The sequence below is a fragment of the Egretta garzetta genome, unplaced genomic scaffold (genome assembly GCF_000687185.1).
Source record: "Egretta garzetta isolate BGI_Z169 unplaced genomic scaffold, ASM68718v1 scaffold59, whole genome shotgun sequence".
NCBI classification, from domain to species: Eukaryota; Metazoa; Chordata; class Aves; order Pelecaniformes; family Ardeidae; genus Egretta; species Egretta garzetta.
The window spans coordinates 5,274,189-5,287,253 of NW_009267230.1; the positions used below are offsets into that span (position 1 = coordinate 5,274,189).

General features: G+C 38.5%; 1 protein-coding gene across 3 annotated transcripts in view; it reads right to left on the minus strand.

The window, feature by feature from the left end:
* Positions 1–13,065, minus strand: part of FYB1 (FYN binding protein 1) — a 68,723-nt gene that overhangs the window by 33,317 nt on the left and 22,341 nt on the right. For all 3 annotated transcript variants that reach the window (XM_035902684.1, XM_035902686.1, XM_035902685.1), the window contains exon 2: positions 10,281–11,430. In XM_035902684.1, the coding sequence (XP_035758577.1) occupies positions 10,281–11,430 (1,150 nt within the window). The remainder of the gene's footprint in view (positions 1–10,280; positions 11,431–13,065) is intronic.

Here is a 13,065-nt window from a genome sequence, read left to right on the forward strand (position 1 = left end):
TCCCTGGCCTAGAGTATGGCCTTTGGCAAGACCTTATTCCCTTTGACCTCTCATGCAGTGAGCTACTGAGGTGTGGACCCCTTCTGCTTTTATTAATGTAGAGAAAACCTGACAATAATCAGCTACTGCAAGAAGACTCCAAGCATTTTGCAGGAAAACATGCTTGGAATTTTAATTTTCTAAACAAATTTCTTTAGTTTTTATAAAAAAGGAATTCAGGATTTTTCAAGCAGTTACATCGTCAAAAGTTTTGCATTTTGAAAGAAGCATCCTTTTACAAAGCAAAATGCTTTTGAGCTACTCTGCAAATGCAACACCTGGTTTCAGTTTTACTGCAAAACACTTCACCATTTCTACATGCAAGACCTGGGAAGCTTTCTGGGTTTTACAGAGGGTTTGCTAAGAACCTGCAAGAACATCTGCAGCAGCTGATCATCCACTTAATAATGTGCAGAGAGCTGTTCTCTGCTCCGCTTCCCTAACCAGTCTATTCATTTAGATACAAAGCCATGGTTTCAGGTTTCACAATTATGCTGCTTTGGAGCTGCTCGAAGTAAGCAGGTAAACTTACAACAGTACTGAAGCTCAGTGCTTTTGATTATGCTGTTGTCAGACATACCATAACAACAGGGGCACAAAGATCATTGGAGACACTGCTCACACCTTGAAAACAAAGACTACAGAAAGTTTTTGATTTTTGCCCTCCTTGAGTCCCTACCCCACTTTAAGAAACGCCTGGGTACAATCTTTTCTTAATTTTGGGTTTTTTTCATTCTCTTCATCATTCCTGATTCTACTTCCAGTTAGATGGTAAAGCTGCTTTTTCAGCTTTGTACAAAGGAAATCACCTCAAAAAAAAAGGCGGAATTTTGGAGGAAGAGGAAAGGGGAAAATGGAGACCTGGCATAGGTCTAGTACAGGTCTCCATCCATTTTAAGACTACTTTGCTGATCATTGCTCAAACAGCATGAAAAACATGATCAGGGCAGATGGGGAATTTGTCCTTTTTTAAAAAGAATTTCTCACTGATCTCAGTTGGGAAATCTCGTTTCCAGAGCAAATGCACAGATTTACCTCAAGGGTATTTCACCTAACACATAACACCTATTCAATGCATTGTATTCTCAAAATGACATGGACATGACATATTAGATCCCAGATCACATACCTGGTAGAGGGTTTTTGCCATTCTTTGTGAGAATGTAGAGACAAACAGATGAAGGATAAGCCACACCTGAAAGTGATCATCTAAATCTACATTTAAGATTGACAGCTGAAAAATTAAATATGCATGTAACTTACTCCCAGAAGAAACCCCACAGGTTTCATCCAAAGTACTTCAGTATGTAAAAGCTTGCAGGACTAAGCCTTATGGTGACTAAATATGAGGTTAATAATTCATAACGCTTTGTCTGGGCAATGCTGACTGGTGTAAGGGAAGTGATTTCAAACTACAGATGCGTAAGCGTACACAGAAGCCTGTCTTTATCTAAAGAGGAACATAAAATTAATTCCCAGTTGATCTATAGGTGAAACTTTCCATTGTCTGATAAAAAGTCTTAATGATTAGTTCTTTTTTTAATAAGAAATATTTACAAACCCGAGCCAGTTAATTTTATATTGCATGGTACCATTTCATATGCAACGAAAAATAACAGCAATTGGAAGTATTCAGAAGTGGAGGACATGTAAGATAGCATAGTTTAAAATAAATCTTTGGTGAATCATATTTGAAAGAGAAGGCAAAAGAAAAAGTATACAGTGATGCAAAGGCAAGCAAAAGAAAACGTACTGCAATAAATTTACTGAAAATGTGGCTATTTCAACTAACAAATTGATGAAGGGGTTGATAATTTCATAAACCTATTGTTCAATCTGAAAAACTACATCATACATATCATGCAATTTTAGTTAAAAATTAATCATAGGAGTATTAACACTGGTATATAAAACATGAGTTGCACAGAAAATTCCTATGCACAAAGTCTTGCATTCAAATAGTGGGGTTTTGAAAATTTTCTCTTCAGGATCTGCAAACAAGGAACATTGTTCCAAATGCAGACGTTTTAGGACAGTTCAGTTTTGAACAGAAACCAATGACTTCAGAAATGTTCATTAATAAAATGCACTTTTTAGGATAAAATTAATTGTTGGTATACTCTTTCAAAAGCTTCCTAACATCTTTACTATGAAATGCTTAATATTTTGTTTGTCTCTGTAAGTATTGAATACTTACTGTAGTATTTAATAATTAAGATCAAACCTTTCAGGAATGACTGGCTGGTTCCTATAATGAATTATTTGGATGACCAATTAGTCAACTTATTAACTTGTGTGTTGTCACCCGTGTAATGCATCCAAATGATGCAGATTCTTTAAAAGTGTTTCTTCCTGTGAACCAAAATAGGTTTAAGAAATAAAAAGATGGAAATACTTGATCCAGTATTTATATATTGTCTCAAATTCAAACATTGTGCATGCTGCATAGGTTTTACATCTGTGAGCCACTAAGGAAATATTATTTAAACAGTACAGAGACAATAAGACTTCCCAGCTCAAAAAGAAATTTCAGTATGTATCAAACTTCAAATATATGAGAAGTATATGCCAAACATTCTTGTAATTATGAGTAAACAGACTATAAAGCATTTTTTTTCCAGCTAGCTAAACACGAGTCTTTCAGGGTTTAAGATGCATTCTCCAATAATAGTACCAGCAACATGTCCAGAACCTCATCACCACAGTATTTTTGCATATCTAGGAAAAAAGGGGTTATTTTCCCAGCTTTACCATAAAGCTGTCTGTAAAGTAATGTGATATGCTGGATAAACTTCATTGCTACAATTACTTGCAAAGTAGATTTTCAGCAAAATGTGTATCAACTTAAAGAATGGGAAACTTTCGGCCAGTTCATATTATTCTCCTCTAAATTAAAATTATTAATACAATTTATATTCACATTATGTTCTGTGATATGGACAGTTTTCAGAATACTTGCAGCTTTGGTACAGCAGAGCTACTTGTGTACTGTGACCCATGTAATGCAACCAAGTGATGAAGGTTCATCAAAAGTATTTCTTCATGTGAATCAAAATAGATACAGGAAATAACAAGATTTCAGAAACTAAAGCGAGGAAACATAATTAAGCAGAGAGAATTACTCAGTTCCATCAGTTTTACTGTTTTTCTCTCTAGCAGTTTTCTTTCTGTCACCTTCCGTGTTAAAATCATAGTTGTCTTTTTCCTTCCTCCTTATAAATTCTCTTTTCTAACAAGCGTTCTCAACACTCCCTCACAAAGACTCCTTTTGTATGTGGTGTAATCCCAAAGACATTGTGTTAAACCCTTCCAGCACTGACCCTGCTGGAGGGTGGACATTGTTTTCTGATACAGCATAACACATCATGTGTTTCATTCAGTCCTTTGCAGCTTTACAGAAGTCCAGGCCTACTGAGAGAGTATGTTAGGCATATACTTTGATTCAAAACAGCAGTGGCCTCAAAACAATTCAAACCGCATGTTGGTATGTACTTGGAATTGCTAGTAAGTGATTGTTTAGGCTTATGCAACAGAATTAACAGGTGCATTCACATGGCTTATCTTCAGAGTCCTAAACTCTGCATCTTAGATTCTGAAATCTCTGCTCAGGAATGACTGTAGCTGACTCAATGGGATTTACCGTAGTCAAGTGTCGGAATGACTCTAGAATTCATATGTAGACTACAACAAATGTATACATGAGAAAAAATACATCTCTGCCTCCATACTATGATATAAACAACCCATATCTTACTGTTATTTTTTTCTATTATGCCACGTAACACCTAACAAAAAAAAAAAGCATTTTTTTGGAGGAAGATCTATGAATGTCCCAATTACAGAAGCTATGACAATACACAACTGAGAACTGTCCTCTGATGGTTTATTGGTGGATATATTTTATTCCTTTTAAACTAAAAATATACATTAAGTTATTTGAAAGATACTGCAGTCTGTTGTAGCTAAGGAAATAATCAAAGGCAATGAGTTTAAATACTAAATTGCAATGCTTTTTGTGTATGTTGTCCCCAGAACAATCTTCTGCAGGGAAATACTAAATGTTGGTTTCCCTCAAGACTTATTTTATCTATAACTTGGATTAGATTTATCTATTTCCTTAAGTAGATAAATAACTTGCCTCATTCATATTTTTATCAGGATGGTTGCATTCATTTTTAAATTGCAGTGATTTATCTTTTTCAGTGCTGTAAGCCATAATAGCAGTTTAATTTGTAGTCTTGTCCACATATTTTAGCAGAATTGTATGGCAAATCCTTGACCAATTAGAGGTAATGCTTCAAAAACTTCAGTGTGGCAGGGTTTCCTCCATAGTATTAATATTCTTTCCTGTGGAGACTCTTAAAAATATGAAAAATTTTCTCTCTCACTGAAGCAGACTGAAAGCATGTGCTCACTCTTTGGTTATTGAAAAATTTAGTCTTACATGCATATTCTGTAATTACGGTGCATGTAATTATAGCTGGATAACAAAGAGGTGAGCAAAAAGACTGAGGGAAATTTAATTCAACTGGTCTTTTGGAACTTACAGGTTGAACTATTGAAAGATGACCAAAGAAATAATATTGAAATTAGACAGGAATTCAAACCTTTTTTTTTGAAACTGACCTTGCACCAATCGCATGAGTGAGACAACTCCTTTGGGATCAGACCCATGCAGGTGGTGTCATTGCACTTGTACCAAACTATGTACATTGTGTGGGATTGCATACACTGTGGTCTGATTTTCATAATAAGTGTACAACTTTGACTTTATTTCATCTGAGCATCATTCTTCATTTCTAGGAACTTCAGAAATGGATTCTTCTGTTTCTCAGACATGTAAAATAAATTTTATTCAGTATAATGCTGCTGAAAGAAGAATCCTTTGGGTTCTCTCACTTTCAGAGAAGGAGAGAGAGGAATGTACTTAGAGGAAAGCTGAAGAGCTTTTACATTTGTTGCCACTAAAAAAAATGTACGATTACTTGTCCAGATTTTGTAGTTGCTTTCCAGCAAAGTTAAGTTCTTGGCAGATCTGTGTGATCATAATTTCAACTTCATTTCCATAGTTTTCAGGTAAATGTATGGGGGACTAATAATAATAGACATCACCATCATGAAATCTAATAAAGGATTAGGTAAAAAGCCTTGAAGGTCTTCAAATTCTCACAAGTAGTCTCACTTCAGCACATTTTTGATATTGCTTAAAATTCAACATTTTAGCTATGTATAGCAAAGTCCAGGCATTATGTTGCACGTAATTATCATGCTGTTCTGAAATTATCATTTTGACACTCTTTTGAGCTGTACAAGGGTTTCATGGTGTGCTATAGTTCACCTGTGAAAACAGAGGCATCACATCATTACACACAGCTACCCCCACCCCACTCTGAACAGTGTTGTTTGGTATCATCGCTTACTTCTAGTTTCATCTGTCTTAGATTATTTGGCTCAAGTTACAATTCTTTTTGTATTCTTTGTGTATTACACCTTAATACTGAGCTGTTGCAGAACTTTATCAAATGTAGCACTGAAGTAAAAAAAACCAAAACCAAAACATTGACCTTTTAAGTCCAGATTCTGCAGTAAACAGCCATGACATCCTGTGATAAAAAAAATCCCCTGTTCTTTATAACTTTGGAAGCTGGTGTTTCATCTTGCCAGCAAGTAAAAGCAACAACTGACTGCTTCTAAGGGGCGTTGCAAAGACAGTTAAGACATTTACTGTTCTCAGGAGTGGTGCTTTATTGTTAATTACTTTGCCAACAGAGTGTTGCGATAACTTTGACAATGCACCTCAAATTTTAATTCCTTCTTTCTCTCTGGCTTTCTTACCCAACTCAAACAGCCATGTCACTGTGTGGGTGCACAGTCCATTGCAGAACAGAAACTCAACAAGGACTGCAGACACAACCATAACTCAAATCATAAATCCTGGGAATTTTCTTTCTTAAATATCTTTTTTTCTCTTAGATGCAGTGCAGTTTCATTTCTCCCGGTACAGCTCAAAATATTCTCCCTAGTTGAAGACCCAGTGCTGATCATTCACAAAGCTTTCAGAGGTGCTTAGAGCACGAGGGGCTCTGAGCCTTCAACTGACTTCATGTGGGTGGCCGTCTGTACACACACCATCCCACCGAGGTCCGCCCAGGTGCAGTGCTCCTCTGAAAGCAACGGTATGGTTGTGGCCTCACATAGAAAGCTGTCAGCAAAATGGCTTTGCTTCTCTTCTTTTTTTCTAACAAAGCCCTGTTTGCACTTTGGGTATTTATTATAAAACAGTATCATTAGTATAATTTTCTGAATCTAGAAAGCACATGCATCTCCTTGATTCTGAGCTGATGTAAATATGATCTGCTCTCAGGGAAAACTGCTGTAATGGGACATAACACAGGAATTTACTGGAGTCATGTATTCACAGGCCTGGACAGGAATTTCTTAAAGCCTGCCTTGACTGGAAAATAGTAATGCATCAGTAGTCATACTTTCCTTCAGCAAGACACTTGTATCTACAGAAATTTTATCATTAAAAGATTTTCAGGACCATGTGAAAATTTCTAATCCTAAGCAAGGCCAACACCAAACCAGTCTCCCTTAGTATTCATGCAGGCATGGTGGACAGTTTAAAACCTTCTCCCACACATGACGAAGATCGCTGCATCTAAAGTAAGCCCTTTGACCTCTAACTTTAGTTATTTCATGCCTAGTGAATACTTGATTACGAAAAATGGTAAAGCAGCTTTTATGGGAAAGGATAACAAGCAAAGAAAAAGGGGTGACAATACTTCTCAGAAAGCCAAGTTCAAACTCCCAGTTTAAATCAAGCAATACAAGATTTTCTGCACCACATTCACATGCCCCTAACACAAGTATAACAGCCGCCATGCGTGGAGCTTTTCTCGAAGGACAACACAAAGCCTAACTTTTGCCCTAGTGCAGATCAAAACGCCCAAAGGTTAGATCTCAGAAAGCTCTGTTGGATGGAAAAAACATTTCCATTTGCTTGTTCTTTTTATTCAGCACCTGAATCACAGCAGCAAATTAAACAACTATGTCAAGCTGCTGTTTATGAGGACAAAGTAATGAGCAGGAAGAATTTGTGCTGTGGGGGTGGCATCTTCCTGACATGACTTTGATTCTTGAAATGACAGTTGAAAAAAAAAACCAAAAAAAAAAAACCAATTCAGTGTAACTGCCTTTCCAAAGCAGGTAGGTTTTGTCATTTGAGTTTAATGTTCCAAGAAACGCAGCAGCAATGAATAACTGTTGCATGGAAAACAAGTTTGTTCAGGATCTGGTCTCTACACCAGAACTGTTCTACGGAGAGTTCTGGCCAGAAAGAAATGAGCTGCATTAGTTTAAAGCCAAACAGAACATCAGGATCTACATGCCAGCTCTATGGGGGAAGGCCACTAAGTTGAGGGCCACTATAAACAGCTTCATATTGATGAGGTTTCTAAATCTTTCAGTCTTGCCTTGACCCAAAGACTGGGAAGTAAAGAAGGCCATGTCTGACCTTTCAGTTCTACTTAGTTGTGTGTGTTATTTTGCAACAAGTTTGGAGTACAACCTGTGCCACCACACTGGGTAACTCCATCCTTAGCTTATGTTCCCAGTGCGACTCATCCAGGCCAGTGGCTGCACTAGTGCTGGTTAGTGACAACTGGAGATCCTCCTCCTAACAAAAGTTCTACTTTGTGTCTGTAACTGCATAAGAACCAGCAAAAAAATTAAATAAATGAATAAAAAACAAACACACAAATAAAATAATTCCTCCATTAATTACTTAGAATAAACTAAAAAATGTAGTTTTAAAAAATTAGTTGCAGTTTTGGGTGTCCCAGTTGTTGACAGGACTTCTAAAATTTCTATCTAGGAAAGATTTATTTATTTTTTTTGTTTAATCAAAACATTTGCTGGTGTCATTTGCTGAAAATGTAGCCTTTCCATTTCAAGACTGTTCTGGGCACTTGGGTAAAGGTAGTCATTCTGAACAGTGCTCTATGGAGAACGGGCAGCTGCTCAGACTGTTGTATATTGGCATATTTCTTTTAAAGAGAGACACAAATTTACACCATTTGAGGATCTGGCCCTGATCATGGATTTGTGAGAACATTTCCGTAACTGCAGGGTAACACAGGAAAATCAGAATGTAGCAGTTGACAAGAAAGTACATTTTATGTTGGTGGTACACTCCTAATTTTTGAGTGGAATTAATAGTAACAGAATATATAGTTGCATGCACGCTTTATGTTTTTAGTGTGCCTTTTTGTCTTTAGCAAAATAATCTCTGAGTTTTTTCATCCTGTTGTAACCCCTTTGAATGTCTACTGTCTCAGGAAGACCACTCTTATGTGCATTCAAAACTGCTGAAGCCCAAGCCATACTGTATTCTAAACATGGCAGGAACAAGGACAGATTTTGTGTCCAATACATTACATGAATGTACCTGGTGTACTGCACAGGCACAGTGTGGGGTTATTCAGAGCATCTGTTGTCAGCCGCATTAGACACCTAACTTTAATACTCTGAGCATTTCCTTTTCCCACTGACTACACTGAAAATGCAAGAGTCTAAGTTTGATCAGCTTAATTAACTCTGAGGGAGATGGTTAAGGCAGACTAATGTAGGTGAAATGCCCCTCATTATCAGAAGTTATTTAGCTGTGTGTATCACCTGATGTAATTACTTGCAGGACATAACTGGTTAAAATTACTTGAGCTAAAATAATATATATGAGTCTTGAATATATTCTTGGCTTCCTGAGCTTAATGCAGACAGCAGTGCATTAAGAGAAACAAAAAAAAAGAAAAAGAAAAAAAAGAAAAAAAACCCAAGCCAAATACAAAAATTTAACAGAAAAATAATTTTTTATTTCTGTCCTTGTTTCTCTCATGCACGAAGATCAAGAACAGCTTTCATCTGGACCCATACAACTTAAAGCCTTGATTTTAAAATGTGTTCAGAATTCTTATGCAATTATTGTTCCTATCACCTGCTCCTATGAGAAAAAAGAGAAAGCCTCCTTCATCTACTATAAAACTTGAAATAGGAATGTGTCAATTGGCATCACCCATTCCAATTTTAACTTTTTGGAATTGTCAAAGACTGCCTAAAAGCTTTGGGGGAAAACCTTCACGCAAAAGTTTAAAAAACAGGTGGGTTAAGGGAGAATTAAGGACATTCAGAACCTCCTCAAAACTGATCTCTCCTTTGAAGAGGTGACAGTGGACATGTGGGTCTAACTTTAGGAAAGTACATGTTTACATAAGATTTTCAAGGGCATACTCTGAGTGCCTCAGAAACAGCTTATATTGTTGCTGCAACTTGTCTTATTTGGTGAAAGGAACTCGTTGAAGCAGAACTCTTTGTGGGAGTGGAGTTACAGCAATTTCTTTTTTTCATGGGGGTTTGTGTCCTTCCAGATATTTTGAATGTATTTACAAAAGCTCTCATCTCGCACAAGACCATCTCAAATTTTACAGAAACCTAGTGACAAGCCTTAATATTCACACCTGGATTATAACCATCAGAAAGTTCAGAGGCTCAGTTCTTCACAAAAATACTGAGACAGAGCTTCAGGTGCTACTAACTGCCACTCTACCGAAGTCATGCAAACCTGACAGAAAACACTAGGTCTAGGAGATGCTTTTGGAGCCAGGATTCAGATCTGGGTATAAAATTGATGCAGCTTCATGTGGGAACAACTGATTCTGTAATTTTGCATAACGTTCAACTTTCTAAACAAATTTTAAAATACAGCAACTTACAGGGTCACACTATGGTTAGCCATTGTGAAAGGCAAAAAAGAGAAAAAAAAGTGTGGTTACTACAGGTTGCAGTATATAATTTTGGTGGCCCTCAGGCTGTGCCCAGGAAGTTACTGTTGAGAACAGACACACAACACCAATACCTCATTTATAGGAAGTCAGGACGTACTTAAAGGTCTGTTGAGAAAAAAACTCGCTGACACAAGTTATACCTACACCTAAGTAGTTTTGAAAAACAAATAAACCCAATACAGAAAGCATGCATCCTATACTTTATCGCTGATGGAAGGAGAATATAATTTCTGTCCTGTACAGAAGAGACACAAGCATAAATTAGAGCTTTAAGGGGTTGTCTGATGCACAAATCTCATGTTATTTCTGAACAAAAGAGGGGATTCCACCTGAACTGAATCGGGTACAATATGTATAAAAAAGCCAATACCCAAGAATGGAACAACAGAGAGGACTCACTGTCTTTTGGGCTGCTCTTCCGGAACCTTTCCAGGTCCACGCTGGGGGGTCTGCTGGGTTTCTGTGGGGGCTGGCCCAGCTTGAACAGCGGGGGCAAGGCTTTCCTCTTGGGGGCTCCTGAGCTCCCATCCCCATCCTCTTTCTCTTGTGATCCACCTGATGGCCTTCCTGCAGCAAGCACTGTGTTCATCTTAGGGAACTTAGGAGAAGAAGAACCTGATTCTTCCTGGATGATTTTGTTGAGAAAGATGTTCTTGGCAGCGCTCATTCCCTTTTCTTCAGTCTTTTCGTCCACGTTTTTGGGGGTGCCTTGAGGTGAGCTGGACCAGTGACCAGTAGGCTTCAGAGCCACATTAGAAAAATGACTGCCTGCAGCTTCTGCAGCACAGTTGCTATTTTCATCCATTTCCTTTGCTGCTTTAAATGAGTGTATATTTGGTCTAGGCCCCGACAGTCCTTTTTGCAGAAAAACATTTTTATTAGAAGTGTCTTCATTGTGGGAGACCTCATGGCTTAGAGAAGGTTTCTGTGCAAGAGGTGGTTTAGAGAAAGGCGGCTTTGGCTCATTTTCTTGTGTTGCAGACATGAACTTTTCCTTAACTCCAGTTATTTTTGAAAATGCTGGTTTTGCCTCACTCTCCTGTGGTGTAGGATTTGAATTTGGTTTTGTTCCCAGAGGATTTTTTTCTTTCTCATGAGGAGCAGAGTTAAGAAACTTGTTCCCTGCAGGTTTTGGATACAGAGGCTTTGGCTCTTCTTTTGCCAAGTCACTGGTTTTGGTGAGGGGTTTAGTGTATCCAGATTTTCCATCATTTTCTCTGTTAGTTGCCTGAAGCTGAACCCCAAACCTTTGTGCCACTGGTTTCAAATATGGGGGCTTTGGATCCTTCTCTGTTTTATCATCAATTGAAGGCTTGACCCCCAGAGGAGGCTTAGCATGAACAGGTTTGTGAAAGGTACTGGGTCCTGAAGGAGAAGCTGCATTTCCTTGACTTGCAAATTTCTCAAGTGCTGCTTTCCTCGTCTGCAATCCTGTATGGATAGGTTGTCCTGGGACTTTGAAGGGTCGACTGTTACCAGAAACATCCTCTGTGGGGCTGATACCCGTGTTAAATTTCGCCATGAGTGACTTCACATCTGCCTTGCCATCCTACAAGCATAAAGAAGAGAAAAAGAAAGAGCTGCAATGAGAAAGTCCCCGTTGCAATGTTCACACATACTGTACTTTAAAGAGTTTCCTGGTCTGAGGGTTGTAGTACTGCTGATTGGCTGTGGAGATATTGTAGCACATCTTCCTGTAGGGTTAGAGAAGCTGAGCATTTTGTTATATCTTTGCTGTGGTTATACAATCTTTTAAAATTTTCAATGCAGGTACTGCCTTTAGAGAGTTGTCATGCAGCTCCTTTTAGGCATACTATAATTTCTGTTTATTTCTGGATCTGGGAAAAGAACACCTAATAAATATAAGAAATACATCCTACTTCAAAATTAATGTATCCCTAAAAATATGAGTGTCCTGTGTTGAGGAGCATAGACTGTAGTAGAACCTGCGTTATGTACCAGACTAGTGTTATTCCTGCCAACTCTTTGGAGAACTGCAAGTTCCTTTACGAAAACAGAAATTTTTCAGTTTGGGGTGTGTGTGTCAGTTTTTCTTTCCTTTCTCAGCAATTTTCTTCCCTGCTGCTCCCCCAGACCTTGCTTTGTCCTTGTTTCTCTTCTCCGTTTTGTATCTGAAAAAAACCTGTGCACATGTGACTGGAAAATGAAAATGTCACAGAATCACAGAATGGCAAGGGTTGGAATGGACCTCAGGAGATCATCCCGTCCAACCCCCCTGCTAAAGCAGGTTCACCCAGAGCAGGTTGCACAGGACATCGTCCAGGCGGGTTTTGAATATCTCCAGAGAAGGAGACTCCAAAACCCTAATCATCTTTGTTGCCCTCCTCTGGACTCTCTCTAGGAGTTCCTCGTCTGTCTTGAACCAGGAAGCCCAGAACTGGACACAGTACTCCAGGTGGGTCCTCACCAGGGCATAATAGAGGGGGAGGATAACGTCCCTCAACCTGCTGGCCACACTCCTCTTAATGCACCCATTGGCCTTCTTGGCAACAAGGGCACACTGCTGGATCATGGTGAGCTTGTCATCTGCCAGGACTCCCAGGTCCCTCACAGCAGAGCTGTTTTCCAGCAGGTGAAGTAAAATAGGAAGAAATGGCAATCAATATACCCAGATACTCTCAAAGATACTTAAATTATCAGGAAAAAAAAAAAAAGTTGAACAGTTCCAAGTGGATAAAACCCAGCTTCATTTGAAAATCTTTTAATTGGTCAGCCCTATTCACCACCTTTCAGGACCAGTCTTTAATATGAATGGAGAGCAAAAGCTCAATACATTTGAATTCAGAAAAATTAAAATGCAGAGAAGTGAAGGATGGGGGCAAAGGGGAGTGAGCTGGTCCCACTGAGATGGGCTGGGGCCACCTTTGGTTTCCAGGAGCCCTCTGCAGCAGGGAGTCCTTTCCCAGCCAGCAGTGGCAGCAGGGGTGTAGCTACGGCAGGTGTGTTGTTGTATCTGATTCACAACTTGTTTAAGTGTGATCTGTTTTGTGTGCGGAAGTTGAGATGTAAGGCTAATGGTATAAAGCAGAGATGTTATATCTAGGAAGGGCTCTGGATCATTTGCTTAGAAACAAGCAGTATCACTACAAAGCATAACATACAGGAGTCTGAAAAAAATTTTAGAATGAGGTTGAAGAATGAAATGTGTTTTCACTCAGTACAG